Source organism: Engystomops pustulosus, chromosome 6, assembly GCF_040894005.1.
Source record: "Engystomops pustulosus chromosome 6, aEngPut4.maternal, whole genome shotgun sequence".
Lineage (NCBI taxonomy): Eukaryota > Metazoa > Chordata > Amphibia > Anura > Leptodactylidae > Engystomops > Engystomops pustulosus.
The window spans coordinates 74,319,590-74,336,947 of record NC_092416.1 but is presented as its reverse complement, the minus strand read 5'-3'; the positions used below and the strand labels follow the sequence as shown (position 1 = coordinate 74,336,947).

The following is a 17,358-nucleotide window of genomic DNA, read 5'->3' as shown; positions in this document are numbered from 1 at the left end:
ACTGTGGCATTTTAAAAGCCTTTTAGGGGTCTCTTCCCCCATGATGCTCCACCACCCACCTCACTGGCTTTGTAGGCCCTGATCGCTGTAATGGCAGTCCTGAGGTCCGATCTATGCGATGCCATCTGTGACAGGATTTTAAAGGGGTATTCCAGGAATATGAGCGTCTGATACAAAAACCCATGACGCTATAGATAAATGGATAGAACTAAACACAATGTCATTAGTCACAAATGGAGCTTAAATAGTTTAATTTTATGATTCACAAAATGTTATGGGCTTTCTAAAGTATGTGGAGTTATTACCAAGATGGGCGCCAATAGAAACTACAAATCCCATGATCCTTTAGTTTAGTAACTTTTCCTCATGCTCTATTCCCAGTGATGATCTAACAGACTTTCTTGCTCTGTCACCTTAGTAGTTTTAAAAATCAAGTCTCTTATGAATTGTTGTTGCGAATATATGATCCACCTTATGGAATGCATGTGTGGCCTCCAATACATAGGCCGCACAACCCAACATCTTAAAACCTGTATGAACTATCATTGGTGTAATCAGAGGTCGCGATAACGCCTCTACACGCGTCATAGACGCGTTTAGAGGCTGATTTACTCCCCCAAAAAATCACCAAGCGTATTAATACGCTTGGTGATTTTCCTGTGAGCTGCCGCTTCCAAGCGGTGACGCTGCCGGCTGCGATCCTGCAAGATATTCTCTGCAGGATCGCAGCGCTGGAGGCAGGACAGGGAGGGACTTCCAGCTCACAGTCCGCGCTGAGAGATAGGCGAGAGATGGAGGAGCCGAGCGGGTGGTGGGGGCGGAGCCGAGCGGGTGGTGGGGGCGGAGCCGAGCGGGTGGTGGGGGCGGAGCCGAGCGGGTGGTGGGGGCGGAGCCGAACGATAGGTGAGAGATGGAGGAGCCAAGCGAGGGGTGGGGGAGGGATATCTGTTGCCGGGGCTGTGCTCCTGATCGGTGTGCGATCGTGCACACAGCCAGTAACAGGATCGTGCTGTCTATGTGACAGCCCGATCGTGTACTGTGACATGGGACTGATAATAATCGGTCCCTGACACAGCAGCCCCTGTATACAGTGAGAGGCTGCAGGGAAGGTGCTGTGCATCCTCTCTGCATGTCTCTGTATACAGATCACTGATGACACTGATCCAATGGGCTCTTACCATTAGTTCACTGTTATCTGTGATCTATATAAAAGAAAAGCAGGGAACACATATATTATGTGTTCCTCCCTAAATGTGCCCCTGTATTAAAAAAAAAAAAAAACGGTTATGTCCCAAAACCGCAGAAACCTAATTAAATAAAATTTCAGCAGCATCAGCCCCGGACTGGTCTGGGGGCCGCCGGCCGCCATAGTCCGCTGGGTAGACAATAAGGCTGCATTCACACAAGGCGTACGTTCTGCACCATGGAGAGGATGAGGAGGTGACCCCGACCCTCTCAATTGAAATGCATTGGGTACTGGCCGTAACACGGGGAAAGACATGTCATTTTCCCGTGTACAGAGCGGTATCACTCTGTGTGGCCATCTATTGGGGAAATATGTACAGCCACAAGCTTGTGGTTTTACATACGCCCCCATATGGTAGTGTGAATGTAGCCTGAGGGCGCTGTCCCACGTTGCGTTTGCAAACACAGACAAAACCGCGCCCACCAGGGCGGTCCGCAGTCCGCATCGGCATTTTTATGGAAACGCCTGCGATCGGGAACGAGCCGCCGGTGTATTGCATTAATTTAACGCAAAACACAGGCGGCTCGTACCCGATCGCAGGCGTTTCCATAGAAATGCCGATGCGATCGGACCGCCCCGGTGGGCGCGGTTTTGTCTGCGTTTGCAAACGCAACGTGGGACAGAGCCCTAAGGGTGAGGTACATACGTTTTCAAACGCATTACAACAGCTGAGAAGAGATTTGCCTAATTATATTGCTGTCCACGTTGCGTTGATTCCTGTGTTTTGTTAACATAATGTTGACAGCAATGTAATTAGGCAAATCTCTTCTCAGCTCATGTGTGAACACACCATAAAAATGTTGTGAAGCATTCCAAAGGCTTCAGCCTTGATCACATGTTGAAGTAACATTGCGTTTCCATTGCATTTGCTAAAACGCAGTGTTACTTCAACAAGCGAAGCCTTTGGATGCGTCAAAAACGCATAAAAAACGTGTGCATGCTCCCTAAAGGGGTTTTCCTGAGAATTCAAATTAGACCCTATCCCGTGGATAAGGCCTAACTTGAATTTGTGGGAAAACCCTTTTAAGCACAGAAAACAGGAGCGGTAACTTTTTCCTTGTATTAATAGATGTCTCTTAACACTATATATATACGCCTGGGAGTTATATATTTAGTAGTGAAAATTTCGTACTCCTTCTGGGTTAAAAATACTCCTCAAAAATTGTGAGAGGAGTATTATTACCCTTCTGGAAAAATGTTAGTGCGACCTCTGCGTGTAATACCTCCAACTGATACACTAAATACTGTCTCAAGACATGCCCTCACCCACCATCAGAAAGACTTCTTGGCCTTCTCCATAGCCTCTATAGTAGAAATTCCTGAGGGTAATGAACACTACAATAAACTCTGACAAAGGGGAGATGTTTTGATCTTTACAAGTCCCTGGAAAGCAATTTTTAATTCTTCCCCTCTTTTAAATTCTGTCATGTATTCAGCTGCCCTTGTATTATGGAATACACACCATACACTTAAACATTATGCACACCCCCATTCTCGCTGATCCCTCACACCCCATACACATGATCTCACACATCCCTGTCCCATCGCATAAATATCCTTTATTTCATCATTATATCACTCTTCCATTTTGCATTTAAAAAACGCATATATACGGTCCAGTCACAAATCCATGTCCTCTTATACCTTCATCAGTAAATACATTTTTATTAAAAAAAAATATTATTTATTCCTTTTTTATGTAAATCCATTAAGTTTCATCAGTATGAAACAAAATACATAAATATTTTCATTACAAAAAAACACTTTCAAAACTGTTCCCCTGTTTGAGACTAATTCAATCATATAGATCAGTGATGGCGAACCTTTTAGAGCCTGAGTGCCCAAACTTCAACCAAAAGCCACTTATTTATTGCAAAGTGCCAGCGCAGCAATTCAAGCAGTAATTTATTTCTCCTTTTTCTTTGACAACTTTAAATTGTTCAGCCTTCTAAAGACACCAACGCAGTTGAAAGGAGGAGGGCAAATCCGCCTATCATTGTAGGAAGATTCTTTGAGTCCTGTCTGATGAACTTCATTCTGGGGTGAAGGCCAGGGTGCCCACAGAGAGGGCTCCGAGTGCCGCCTCTGGCACCAGTGCCATAGGTTCGCCACCACTGATATAGATCAACCAACAACCTTTCCCCATGTAATTTCCCAAACCAACATCCGAGCCATGCACCACACTGCTTGCTCGACTCTCTCCTGTTGCCATACTCTCGGCAGACATCGCTGTGGTTTGAATTATGCAGTGCGCATGCGCGGACCCCTGGAACGATTTGTGCCAGTTTCATCTCCGCTCACTTTAAAGCTACAGAGCCTAATAACTCCTGACAGCTCTGGGACGGCACCAAAACCACCTTAGCTGCAGGTAAGAACCGAACCTCCTCTCCAACATAAGCAGTCACTAAATGACCTATACTGTATCGATGCAACTGTATTTATTTATTTAGTCAAATCACATACCCATTTGTTTTATTTCTGTCTAAGGCAACGTGGCATATGTTTTCCAATATCTGTACTGTGTTTCATGCCATATTATTTTACATTATTTATACTATATATTATTTTATATACTTTGTTTCATATTGTACATCCTGTTCTTACTTATTAAGTATTTTATTCTATATATCATGGTTCAGCATGGTTCAGTTTTTTTTATATCAAGTTACCTAATTCTATGTCTATCACTGCACATTACCTCACTGAGATGACGTCTCGCCACAACACTGGCCATACTGGATGCACTGCAACCAACACACTACAGCCAAACGCAGAGATAAACACATGACCTGCCCAGGCAGATGCAGGACATGTGATGTGGACATGTGACAGCTGCCATCTTCTGTCCTGTGTCTGCTCCACGTGGAGGAAATCTGATTAAAGGGCCAGTAGCATTTTAATTCTCATCCATAGTGTATGTCAACAGCATTATCTGCTAAGGGGAGTAAAATTTTAAATAACAACTAATTACATATTAGCTTCTATTTTAAGGACCCATTTGTATATGAATTATGCTTATTCCTGGAATACCCCTTTAAAGGCACAGTGTCAGCCTATGCATGTGCATACCCTGCAATACTTTCAGTCAACAAAATAGGTAATCATGTGCCCAGTGTGTGATGGATTAGACTGCATCATTATCTAAATCACGATCAATGTCATTTTAAACACAAAAGAATAAATGCCCTATACAGGCGGTCCCCTACTTAAGAACACTCGACTTACATACGACCCCTAGTTACAAACGGACCTCTGAATATTGGTAATTTATTGTACTTTAGTCCTAGGCTACAATAAACAGCTGAAACAGTTATCAAATGTGTCTGTAATGAAGCTTTAGTGTTAATATTGGTTCTTATGACAACCCAACATTTTTAAAATCCAATTGTCACAGAGACCAAAAAAGTTCTGGCTGGGATTACAATGATAAAATATACAGTTCCGACTTACATACAAACTCAACTTAAGAACAAACCTACAGACCCTATCTTGTATGTAACCCGGGGACTGCCTGTACATGTATCCATTTGTGCACCAATGAATGTTGTGTAGCCACATCCCTGTAGCTGTATGCTGGTATGTACCATCTATATATGATGGCCACTAAATGGGTATGCATGCATGTGTGTTCACAGTATTGTGCTACCTGAAGGTTGATGTGACAGCCTTTTTACTGCATTTTTTGATCCAAATGCGCAACTCCATTTTCTGATGTAGGGTTACCAGAACTATATGATTCATTTTTTTTTATATCAGTTTTAAGGTAGGGGTGTTTCGTGTGACTGCCCGATTAAAATTTCTACTGCCCAGGATGTAAAGTTGACACCCCAGGAATAGGACAAGGCAGCATTGCTACAATGGAAACATTGGATTCCATATGCCCAGATCAAAGTTGTGCCTGATGAGCAGCACAACCATAAGAGGTCAGTAGAATTACCTACAATTTGGAAATACTCTTCTACCATCATGGTAGCACTTTTTCTCTGTGTCCTTTTTTTCTTCTCTGTTGACTACCAACTATTTTTGTTTATTGATTTTATTGGTTTTATCAATGCCTGGTACAACCTGTGCACAATGTTGTGAACTGCACCCTCCTTCCAGACAGCATGGGAAACCAATGAGTGCTCAGTGGGACAGGAGCCTAAGTAGCAATGAGTACATCTGGCACTGGCACTATTCTACTGTGGCTCCAGACACTGGGGCATACAACCAGCAGTAGGAGCCGGAGCATTGCACAAATCAGAGAAGAAAGCGTGACGCAAGGAGTCTTCCCAGGGCTCCCAATTATTATTATTTGTCTCTTCTGGTGTCATCATTACAAATAGTGGTCTGCTCTGGGGTCTCTTCTATTATCAACTACTCTGGGATAGTAGATTAGCTATTACAAGACTTTGCTATATATCTTTATCAGAGTGAAATCCTTCTCCATGGTCCTTTCTAATGAACAGTTTTTCTCCTAGATTTCTGCTTAGTTCTAGCAAGAAAGAAGCTGTCTGAGTTGTTTGATGATATAGAAGCTGCCTTCTAAGGGAAGGAGGAGACTAGCTGAGGGGAAAGCTTCTTCTTAATTAAGAAAACAAGACAAATAATAATCAGGGTAACTCCTCAATTATTGATTTAATAAAAGTCTCTAAAAGGTGGAATACGCTGTCATGAACTCAGGTACTTCCTTTTCTTGTCCATGAGCAAGATGCCTTTCAGCAGAACCCACCCAGTTTTGTACTTTCACGCCATCATAGCACTGTGTGACCTTTTGCCAAAAATCTTGATTTTCTGGACCAACCACATTGGTGGAATAGATGTGCTGGGGAAGCATCTGTGTAGATTTCAGTCCATAAGGTTTAGTATGTGCGTAGATGAAGAAAGTGCATGCAGAGCTTACCTGTGCACACATATATTGAATATCCAAAAGAATCTAGAAAATACTGGAAGATGGATTTCTGATGTAAACTGATTGGAAACCACACAGATCAATGGAACCTCTGCACCATCCAGAGTTGAGCTCTCCTCTATGGTGGACTTGAATCTACAGTGAATTTACTTGCAGCAGGATATTCTACTAACTCTTATGGAATTACATAAAAATTATAGAACGTTTATGTAACCAATCTACATGTCTGCAGGAGTTGTCCATAGAGACCTGCTTTTAGACATGAGCGTCTGTACAACATTTGTTAGACCAGCGTTCAACCTAAAGCTCCATGGCAGAATGCCAGCCATTACCAAAAGTTGGCCGGGAGATTCCAGGGTTCGATTTGGCATTCTGTGCGCTCTTATATTCATGTGCTGGACTCACGTGAAGGGACTGATCAATTATAGAGAATGTGTTTCCTTTATTGTTGCTTCCATCGGTTATACAGTCATAATCTGCATGTTCATCAACAGTTTCTTCTGTAGTTATTCCTCCCTCCTGCTGCTGTGGGTACTCAGTATATTTTGTGTTACCAGACCTGAGGAAACTGAAGAGAAGAGTGTAAAAGTAAGTTAGTAGATTGTGTGTGATGGGGCAAGAACACACTGTAAATGTGTCATCTAAGTGAGAATGTATTTGGTGTTGGTAACTTCAGAAGTTCAAGGAACATGTTTCTAATTGTCCACAATATGGGATAAGCAAAATCTGAGAAATGTCATTGTGTCCACATATCTCAAAAATGTTGAGGGTACCCTTTTATATACAGTCAATGATAATAATGTAAAAATTCAGTCACTGTGATGAAGGGAATTTCCAGCAATCTTCTTTCTTCTGTTGAAGCTTTATAAGTATAAACATATTGATACACATAATCACAATCATGGCAGCATCATACTTTTAGTGAACATTCCTTCCAATCTATGGGGGTCTTTTTTGGACCACTAAACCGCCAGCATGGCTTTATATGTTTTGGGGTTTAGGTTTCAAATCATATTTATTTACCCATTGCCCATTTTGGAGAAAATCAAGTGGACAGATGTTGGGGGTCCATTTGAGGCCATCTGAGGTCTATAAACCATTTCATTGCATAGACACAAAATAACCAACGCATTCACAGGGTAGTGAGGTGCATGCTTTGCCTCATACAAACTTACTTCAATGGACCCCACCACAACTAGGTTCCCTTTACAATGTGCAATTCTGGTACTTTATTTTTGGAAACAGCAACCTTCTGGAAAGAAATTTCAGATATTCCTGGAATGCAGAACAAGTCCAGTCCAGACACTGAACAAGTAGAGAATGTTGGGAACTATAACGCCTGTGAATGCAACTTCTATGTTTACATGCAGTGGATGATATCTGCAGAATTTTTTATGAAATGTAAAATGTGATATTAAGATTTATTCATTGTATCCCTGTATTGCAGGTGGAAGAACATTCAGGGCTTGCAGTCAAAAGATCGTAAGTGTGTGATATATATTTTGTGCTTTCTCTGTGTATTGGAGTGCCAAATCTCCACCATACATTCATACATATCCTATAGATAATGGGGAAAATGTAACAAGAAGTCTCCTCCCTGCCCACTTGGCTTGGAGTTGGGGGAAGGAAGAAGTACCACCCATGATAAATCCCCCAATTGAATATACTTAATAAGTCAACAACATGTTAAGGTGGAAATGTCCTTTATGTTATACAGTAAATAAACAGCCATTTATTAGGGATGTAATGGACCATGAGCATAAAGTACCAGCTAGAAATCTTTTGATTAAAATTTATAACAACAAATAATGGATAATGTTTTGATTTTGGCTTGCCTTCCCAAAGCCTATACATTTTTCAAATATAGTTTTCTGTCTGTTCCAATATCCAGAGTATTTCACAATCCAGCATCACTGAGCCCGATTATCAAGTATTTATCAAGTTATCCACATTTTTCTTTGATATAGCATAAATTAATGTACTCAATACATTATTATATTTTTCTTAGTGGATCCTGGTAGGTCCACTATTATATTTTCAAGATTTTTAATGTTACTGAAGATTAACTAGAACATTTAATGTAATTTAATGGGATTATTTCCCAGCCAAGACTTCCTGTATCCTCATTCTTCATGTTAAATGCGCATTTCCTACCGAAAATATTTTAGGATTATCTCTGTAATCTCTTATAACATGCAGTGTTTATATACAAGATCAATTAGGATCATGCACGGAAATGAGATAGAAATCATCTCAATAAAGTCTTTAAATACATGAGACGTGGTTGTGGTTAATGACTGTAATGACTTATATGTCATGCACTATGGAAGGGAGTTTATTCTTGTGCACATGCTACATCTCCACCCTACAAATCTCTCACATTTAGTAAAGCTAAATAGATGGTTATACCACTTTATGCTAGTATGTTATGCTGTCTTCTTTCTAAAAAAAAATATTTTTTAGCACATCCACCATGACCAGCCTTCTGAATGGAGAGAAGTTTATTAAATTATTTCAGTCCTTGCTGTATGAAGAGGAAATATTGGGAACCGAATCTGAATCAATAGAAGTGAAAATGTACAAACTCACGGTAACTCCCTGTGAAATGCAAATATTATAAATCCTATTGTTGACTTGTAGCTTCCTAAAGTTTACATTGGGCCCTCCATATACAACCAAAGAAAATACCTTATAATACAGTGGTTTATATTGATCAGGACTGCAATATGACAGGAAATAATGTGTTGATGATTCACTACTTTTTTAATGTACTTAGGGATGCTATTTTAAATGGAATTTTTCCAGTTCTGACCATATGAAGCTGCAGACAGTGTTTGGCAGATGAGATGTGTGTAACCCTTGTCAGGCTTAGAGGTTGTGGATCCTCTGAACCACTGCGGATGATGGCACAAGCCACTACCTGGGACCGGAGTCTAAGTGGCACCCGGTTTTCACCAGAGCCCGCCGCAAAGCGGGTTGGACTTGCTGCGGCGTGGTACCACCAAGTCGTTCCACAGGCGTGACTTGTCCGCAGTGGCAGCCAAGGTTGGGGTACAGAATCGGCAGGCAAACTCGTAGTTGGGGACAGGCAGAAGGTCAGGACAGGCAGCACAGGATTGGAGTCAGAGTTGTAGCAACAGGTCAGGACAGGCGGCAAAGGAGCGTAGTCAGAAACGGAACCAGGGTCACAACTGGAAATCTCAAGAACAGCACTAGTCATCAGAAACAGCTTTCTCAAAGGCGCAAGGCACAAAGATCCGGCAAGGGTAACAGGAATCACCCGTGACAACCCTGCCTTTGTGTGTGTTGTAAAAAAATGTATTTATAGTCCAGGTTTGTAGCAGATTGTAGCATTATTTGGAGAATTCCGGTGCTCTAATGTGCGAGATGCCCTCTGCTATCATTAACTACTGTAGCAGGTTTTTGTTGGAATTGCACAGCAGATATTTGGAGAAGGTGGCTGGGTGGTGGTAGGGGTTGCTGTACAGTAGTACATTGGAGCGATCTCACACACCAGTGCACCAGACTGCCTCAAATACAGATACAATCCCAGAATATAAATTAATTTTTCACAGTCCTGCTGCTACTAATCATACACACAGGTTGACTGCACACGTCCAGGACTGCTACCTAGCTATGGCTGCAGCTCAGTATGGTCAAAACTGCTGACAGATTCCACATTTTCCACATTGACAGATCCCTTACAAGCAGTGTCGGACTGGCCCACCAGAGTACCAGAGGATCTCCTGTGGGCCCTGGCTCAACCCAATACTAAACCCCAGAGGTCCGTCAGAAAACACCACAATTTGTGGGCCCCCAAATTGATTTTCTCTGGTGGGCCTAAGAAAACCCAGTCCGACACTACTTACAAGCAAGAAAGTTCTAAGGAGAGGTAGACGGAGGGCTTTACCACCCTGACGGGTTTCCCAGCTGCCCCCCACCAGGGCCTACTGCAGAAGACTGTTTTTTTCAATCCTGTGAACTGCACACAACAGAATTACACTGCAGACTTGTACATGCAAAGATAAAATGATTCTTGATCAACTTCCAGATACTACTTTTATTATTATAAAGGCCAGTCTATTACTTCCTAAATAGAGTTAATCGCATCATTAATCTTTTTTTGCAGTTTGCTTTTAAGCAACTGAGAAAGGTTCAGATTATCATAGACTCTCTGAAGTTCCAGATTTTCTACCAATTTAAGTCTCCTGCGAATGAGTCCAAGAGAATCCAGGATCTGATAAACAAGTATGAGCACACAAAGGTCTACATGGAGCTACGGTGAGTGCAGTTGCAGACTGATAAATGTTTATTTCATTGTGTCACCTTAAAAAGAGATTGTCATGAAACCAGTTAATGGCCAATGTTGGTACCACATGTCAAAAACAAGTTTTTCAGTGCAAACAGAGTGACATGTTAAAGGTACCGACTCAATATATAGTTTTTGGAAAAATATGAAATATCTTTATTTAAATTCATACCACAGACAAGTTAAAAACATTTAAAAGCACCAACATGTGCAAATTCATGTCCTATGTAATCAGTCAAATATGTGCAAAATGATGCAAGAATTACAATAGCAGCCACGTAGATATGTGCAAAGATAAAAGAAGTGGTTGCTGTAAAACCCTCTCCCCTGTTATGCCCGCACGAGGCAATCAATTTCCTAGTATAATATAAAGCATAAATAAATACAATCAAAGCTCTATATGCTGTGAAATGGCTAAATACATGAAAAGATATCACCGGGATGACAGGAGGGGGGGCTGGCTCCTCACGCGTTGCACCACCTAGCCCTGTGGCTTCTTCAGGGGTGTATAAAAAGAGATTGGCCACTAATAAGAAACAAGGCAAGCCATGGGAGCTGCGGTAGTGTGTCATTACTGTGGATGTCGTTGGTACACCCCTCCATCTACTTAAATGGGAGTGCTTATCATGGAGGTTGTGTGACTGTATGGCCCCCTTCATCCACCAGAAGCCAACAGAACACAGGACCTCACAGGAAGTCATGAGTTTTTCTGCCAGTGGATCACGTGGCAGCCCCAATTAGGGTCATATAATTACCATACTAAATTTTCTTATTAGTGTCCAATGATGTTAAGTGCTAAAGCTGATACAGACCTTTGTTGCACTCTGCCGTCACCACAATCCCTGTGCAGCTTCCATTACAGGCAGTCCTCTACTTAAGGACACCCGACTTACAGACGACTCCTAGTTACAAACAGACCCCTCTGCCCACTGTGACATCTGGTGAAGCTCTCTGGATGCTTTACTTTAGTCCCAGGCTGCAATGAGCAGCTGTAAGTTGTCTGTAAGGAAGCTTTATTAATAATCCTTGGTCCCATTACAGGAAAAAAAAATTGTGTCTGGATTATAAAATATACAGTTTCAAGTTACATACAAATTCAACTTAAGAACAAACCTATGGAACCTATTTTGTACGTAACCCAGGGACTGCCTGTACTTATTCCAATAGTATGTTTTCCTTTTTAAGATATTTATGCAAACACAATTCAATGTTCACATTTTCAATGTTTCTTCTTTTCATATTCGAGTTTGCTTTTGGTTCTAACAGATGAAAGTACAAGTAATAAGAAACACGGTACAATACAAACACATATGGGCGAGCAGTTTCGCCTCAACATAAACTTATCCCTAAAAGGGATCAATAAAACAACAAGTAGCAAATTGGTTAGTGGGGAGCCCCCCCGGAAGATACATTTTTTAAGTTTCAATGGTTTGTTAAAAGTCCTGTTTCTGTCTCCAGGAGGCACATGCTGAACATAGCGCAAAAGAAATTCTCAACATTCACAGTAAAGGGGATGGCACTGAAGATCTGGTTGTCTGAAGCACTAGAATTTCAGGAAAAACTCCACAGTACAACCTGTAACAGCCCAAGTGATATCCAAGCGCTTTCATTCTTGCTACTGGTAATGTTGTAAGACTAGTTTAGTCATCAATGTGTCCATCCAGGGGCGTAACTAAGAGAGACAGGGTCCCATAGCGGACGTCTGTATGTGGCTCACTTCCCCTAAAAGAAATATACATATATTATAGTGTGTATAATATACACTCAAACACAAATTTATATACTTACACACATGCAGTTAATACATTTATACATACAATATATACACATATTATACACAAATACAGTATATACACATCTTATTTACACATACTCATTACAAATAGCATATCTGCATCATATTATGTATAAACACAACATATACATTTATATACAGTATGTACCAATTATATATACCATACCATATACAGGCATATAGCTTATATACACAACACACATACAGTATATACACCATATACACACATGCAGCATTTATACACACATACGGAGCATATACTCATCACAAATACATATCCATACATTTATACACTCATACACACATATGTATATACTCACTGACCAGTAGGGTTCCAGTAGCTGCTCATAACATTCTGCTTCAAGAGTGTATTAGGCTGCTTTCACTCTAACATTGGTGTGGAGGAGGGGTGAGCAGCACCTCTCCATAGAAAGCAGTGCCACATGGCCGTATTGACGGGAATAGATAGAGAATGCTTTAACTTTTCCCCATGTATGGTGCAAATATGTGGCTCAATATACGTCCCCACGACATTCATGTGAATGGGGCCTAATGCTGTACAATGTGCATATCCTCTATTTTTCATTGTGTTCAACCAATGGATCATTTTTTAGAAAAGTCTGTTAACCTCTTAATGACTTGGCTATTTTGCACCTTCCTGACACAACCGATTTTCTAATCTGACTTGCACAAGTGATGCTCTGATTGCATCTTTAAATCCAAATCACTGCACTGCAATACTAATGTATTGAAGTGCATTATAATGTAACTTATTGAGCATGCAGCACACGGACTGGATCACATCCCCCGGTAAACAGTGCAGGAGGTTCTGTTCCCGATGGGAAGCCCCTTATATGCCGCAATCATGCTTGACCGAGCTGTGCATTGGCCACGCCGTGCATCGTGGGTATTATAGCCGGGTGTCTGCTGTAATATAAAGCTGACACCCACTGCTTCTGGTACTGGCTCTGCTTGTGAGCCGGTGGCAGAAGCATGACATAACAGTACGGCACTGATCAGCTAGTCACTGCCGCCCATGCAGTACTATTACGTCAAGCATCAGGTTAAACCATATTCTGTGATATCTGCTTCAGGCAAAGCAAAGTGAGAGCTCTCCCTGAAGCAGATTTTTCAGACTCTTATAATTGCAAATGTAATGTCTGCAGAAAATTATCATAAAAATGTATACAATTGCGATTGCTCTGCATGCAGTAGTGTTGTTTTTTTCAGGGCATCAGGAATGATGGGGAAGTGATTCAAGAGAAGCTTGCAAAATATGAGCACTCGGCACAAAGTCTGACAGCAACACTGCAGGTATCATTTTTAGTCTGGAATTTCAGTTTTGAGATCCCAACCAGATCAATTTACACAAATTCTGCATGCTGTCTCAACTCCATAGCATTAAATTGGAAACTTACAGTGAAGTGAACTTTAAATTTTGCAGATTCGCTGATATAAAAACTGTGAGACAACATAAACATGTTTCTAGGTCCTGTAGAACCAAAGACACTCCCCTTCCAACCTCTAAAAACGACTCATCACTAGCAAAATATTACTGTTCTCTGCTCATTTTCAAATAAGTTCGGAGGAGATTTTTAATGGGTAAGCAGGCGAGATTTCACATATAAGAGGGAATTCTAAAAAAGGAGATTTCATACCCTGCCTGAGGGGGCTGTTAGTTTAATGGGGTAGGTAAAATCTGGTGACAGAGTCCATTTTAAAATGCTTTCGTCATAACTGTGATTTACCTGCACTTTCTCAAACCTTTTACATTGACTTTGTGACAAATTGGGTGGAGGTGGAGGAATTCATTATTTACCCTAAAAATCAACATTGAAACTTCAATTACAATGTGCTGATTTTGAAGCACAAGTTTATTATTCATCTTATTTTTCTAGGAGATGAGCACATATTCTAGTATCTTTCACAAAGCCTTAGATGAAAGAAGTCAGAATAAGGCAAGAAAATGGCACGACGTACTGACTGTTTCCATAAATGAGGAGGTGAGTGTACTACATCCAGAGTCTTCTGTTGCTAATCTTCTAAAAGAGCTTTGTCACTTACAGGGAATATGTCAGTGTTATTTGAGACACTAAGCCAAATACATGTCCTGTGGTTTAATATACCAAATAGCTCTATATAAGGCTGCATTCACACAGCCCTATGGTGGACGTATATACGGCCAGTGTATATACTTCGGATATACGTCCCCCATAGACGGCAATGGGCGAATGGCGCTGTACGGGAGCGGTACAGTGCAGCAAAAATGCAGCACCATACCGTTCCGTACTCCGGGAAAAGATAAGACATGTCCTATCTTTCCCTGGAATAAGGTAGGTATACAGCACTATACTGGCTAGCAGAACTTGAATTGTGAATCCACAAGTGCAGAAAATTAGGAGTGCACTTGCAGCTACTGACCAGCATAAGCAAGAAACAAAGTCCATTACATGAGGGAAATGATGATTAAAATCATCCTCTTTATTGTATCTCCATTAAAAATAGTACATAGTAGTAGGTTATATGAAGCAGATAAGCATAGGTGTTTTTGGACCTTACTAATAGCTATGTACTATACTGAATGCAGGCACCAAGACCTCTGGACCAAGGTCCATATAAGGTTTTTTTTTTTTTTTTTGATTATTATTGTGAGCAATGACAGAAATAGCAGAAGATCATTTGCTGCTTCAGTGTCACTGGTCGGTGATCAGTGATGTCGGCCATGTCTATCAGTTACATGGCATGTTTGTAGATATAATAAGAATCATGGGGTACATATACATATAAAACTACAGAGTAATAACATTGACAGAAGAAACAATAGTGAAGGCTCTGCTCACAAGAGCTTACAATTATTCCATTCATGGTGGAGTTGTACTGACAAGCAGAGCCACTATACAATGTACAGTGCTGTAGTAGAGTAGTGCCAAAACTCTTGCCTCAGTCTTGGCAAAGCCAATAATCCTATCCCAGAAAAGGACAGTGCCGGATTACAGGGAGGGCACCAGGGGCATGCAGCATGCTTTTTAGCAGCTGTGCTGCATGCAAAATGACACCTGATCCCCCCTTAAGTACCTAACACTGGTTGGCTGAACTGGAATGGTGACTAGGACCAGTAGTTAGTACTACTGCTAATGCAACTGTGCCAGCTGGAGCATCAGCTAGCTAACACCATTACCACTGTGCCAGCTAGACCATCAGCTAGCTAAAACCACTGCCACTGTGCTACCTGGACCAGCAGCAAGGCTAACATGTAAGTAGGATAAAGTTTATAATGTAAATGATAATTTAGAAACGCAATGTGTACTACTGGCTTGACAATATTTTGCACCCAGGAGCCATCACCTACCTTAATCCGGCCATGGATAAGGACCAAGGCCATAACCTTACAGCTTGGTCTGGGTCTTTAGACCATTGCATATTTACATTGCAGACTTAAATGGCTGCTGTCCCAAAGGGAGAGATAGCCATTGCTGATCACAGCTATACATGTCTTTTATGTCTTCATTCCCATTGACTTTAGAGGAAAGCCATGTGTGTCCATTTGAGATGGAGGAAAGGAGACCTCTATTCTCGGAATTAGTATGAACCCTGTAAAATATGTTATATATACCTTACACAAGAAAACTTTTTTAAACTACTGCAGTCTAGCAGGAAAGGGTTGGGTGCATGTCTGTCAGCTGAGAATCAAGAATACAAGACAGAAGCAGATTTCTATTTATTGCTTTGCCTTTCTGCTCACTGAATGCTTGGGAATGTAATGATTGTGCAACTGCTGCCCTTGTTGGACCTGGCCCTCATATGACAGGGTCTTGGCAGAACTCTCCCAGTGATGGTTATCACTGCAGGGCACTAATTTAATCTGTAATTAGGGTTCCTATGGATGACAATGAAAAAATTGTTTTAAAAAAATGTTAATATATCCTTTTTAAGTGTTATTAAACCAACATAAGTCGATAAGAAGTGCCAAACTTAATCATTAAACGGTTTATCAATAAATTATTATTTTCAAAGGAAATAACAGTCACCTATTTTTTACCTGGTAGGTACAACAAGTGGCCCAACGATTCTCTACAATTATGAAGTTAAATGAGTGCTATCAGGCGCACCTTGATGGGCTCCACAGCACGGCGCTTCAGCAATTCGCGTGTGTACCCCTGTCTGGTGTCTTGGAGAATTGACGTCCAAATAATTTTCTATACCTTTTCTAAAATTGTATTCCAAGTTTTGAATTCTACTGGAACTTTTTACATGTGTTTTGTAAAGATTTTTAATAGTAATGTGGATCATGATCATAGGTAGTGATTCCTACTAGAAGACCTGTGAAAATGGACTCCCATAAAATGGAATGGAATGTCAATTAATATTTATTGAACTCCCTCCCACCACTTTTATCATCAGAGGTTTTGCATTATTTCCACAACGGAAGTAACTGACATTACTGTCAAAACAAAAAAAGGAGGATGTTGTATTGTGCTACCATTGTTTTATAAGAACTCTCTCATGCCATGTTCATACAGGACACCTGTCAATGCCAACCTAATCACCCCATGTTCTTATATGATGCATTTTTCACTATGGACACTAGGTGGAAGCAGAATCCTCTAAAACTAGCCTCTCTACTTCACACATTGCACTTGAATTAACCAAAATTTTGACATCCAATAACTACACTGAACACATTGATGTATTAATAAATCCATTGCAGACTTAAATCCAGGATATAAAATAGCTGAAATGTATTACATTACAGTGTGCTGGACACAGAGCTCAGTCTGAAGACTCCTCTCTGTAATTACCTGGAACTAATGATGGATAATTACACTCTATCCTCTCTTTCACCATTAAAATGACCTCTTTCTTCTCTATACAGTGTGTTATTTTGTATGAGGCTTTCAGCAGACTATATTTAGTGGGTGAAATGTTGGCCGGAGATTCAGTGAGGTTGGCTGGACAGGAATAATGCACCTCCACCTCTCTTCAGGATGATTGCTCTGTGATTCTAATTGAGAGATTGTTCAGTGTTCAGTTCAGCAGACCTGTGCCTAAGGCTGGCGGTAGTACAAGGCTGTGGAAACATACCAACCTATTGCATTCATAACCTTCTGATACCCTAC

General features: G+C 40.9%; 1 protein-coding gene across 1 annotated transcript; it reads left to right on the top strand.

The window, feature by feature from the left end:
* The first annotated feature begins 6,104 nt into the window (after window positions 1-6,104).
* On the top strand, window positions 6,105-17,141 carry LOC140135289 (uncharacterized). Its single transcript, XM_072156579.1, has 8 exons — window positions 6,105-6,725; window positions 7,585-7,619; window positions 8,601-8,727; window positions 10,267-10,418; window positions 11,905-12,067; window positions 13,472-13,555; window positions 14,140-14,244; window positions 16,288-17,141. Exons 1-8 carry the CDS (start codon window positions 6,360-6,362, stop codon window positions 16,420-16,422), a joined length of 1,167 nt encoding a protein of 388 aa, XP_072012680.1. The 5' UTR covers window positions 6,105-6,359; the 3' UTR covers window positions 16,423-17,141.
* Window positions 17,142-17,358: the final 217 nt, after the last annotated feature.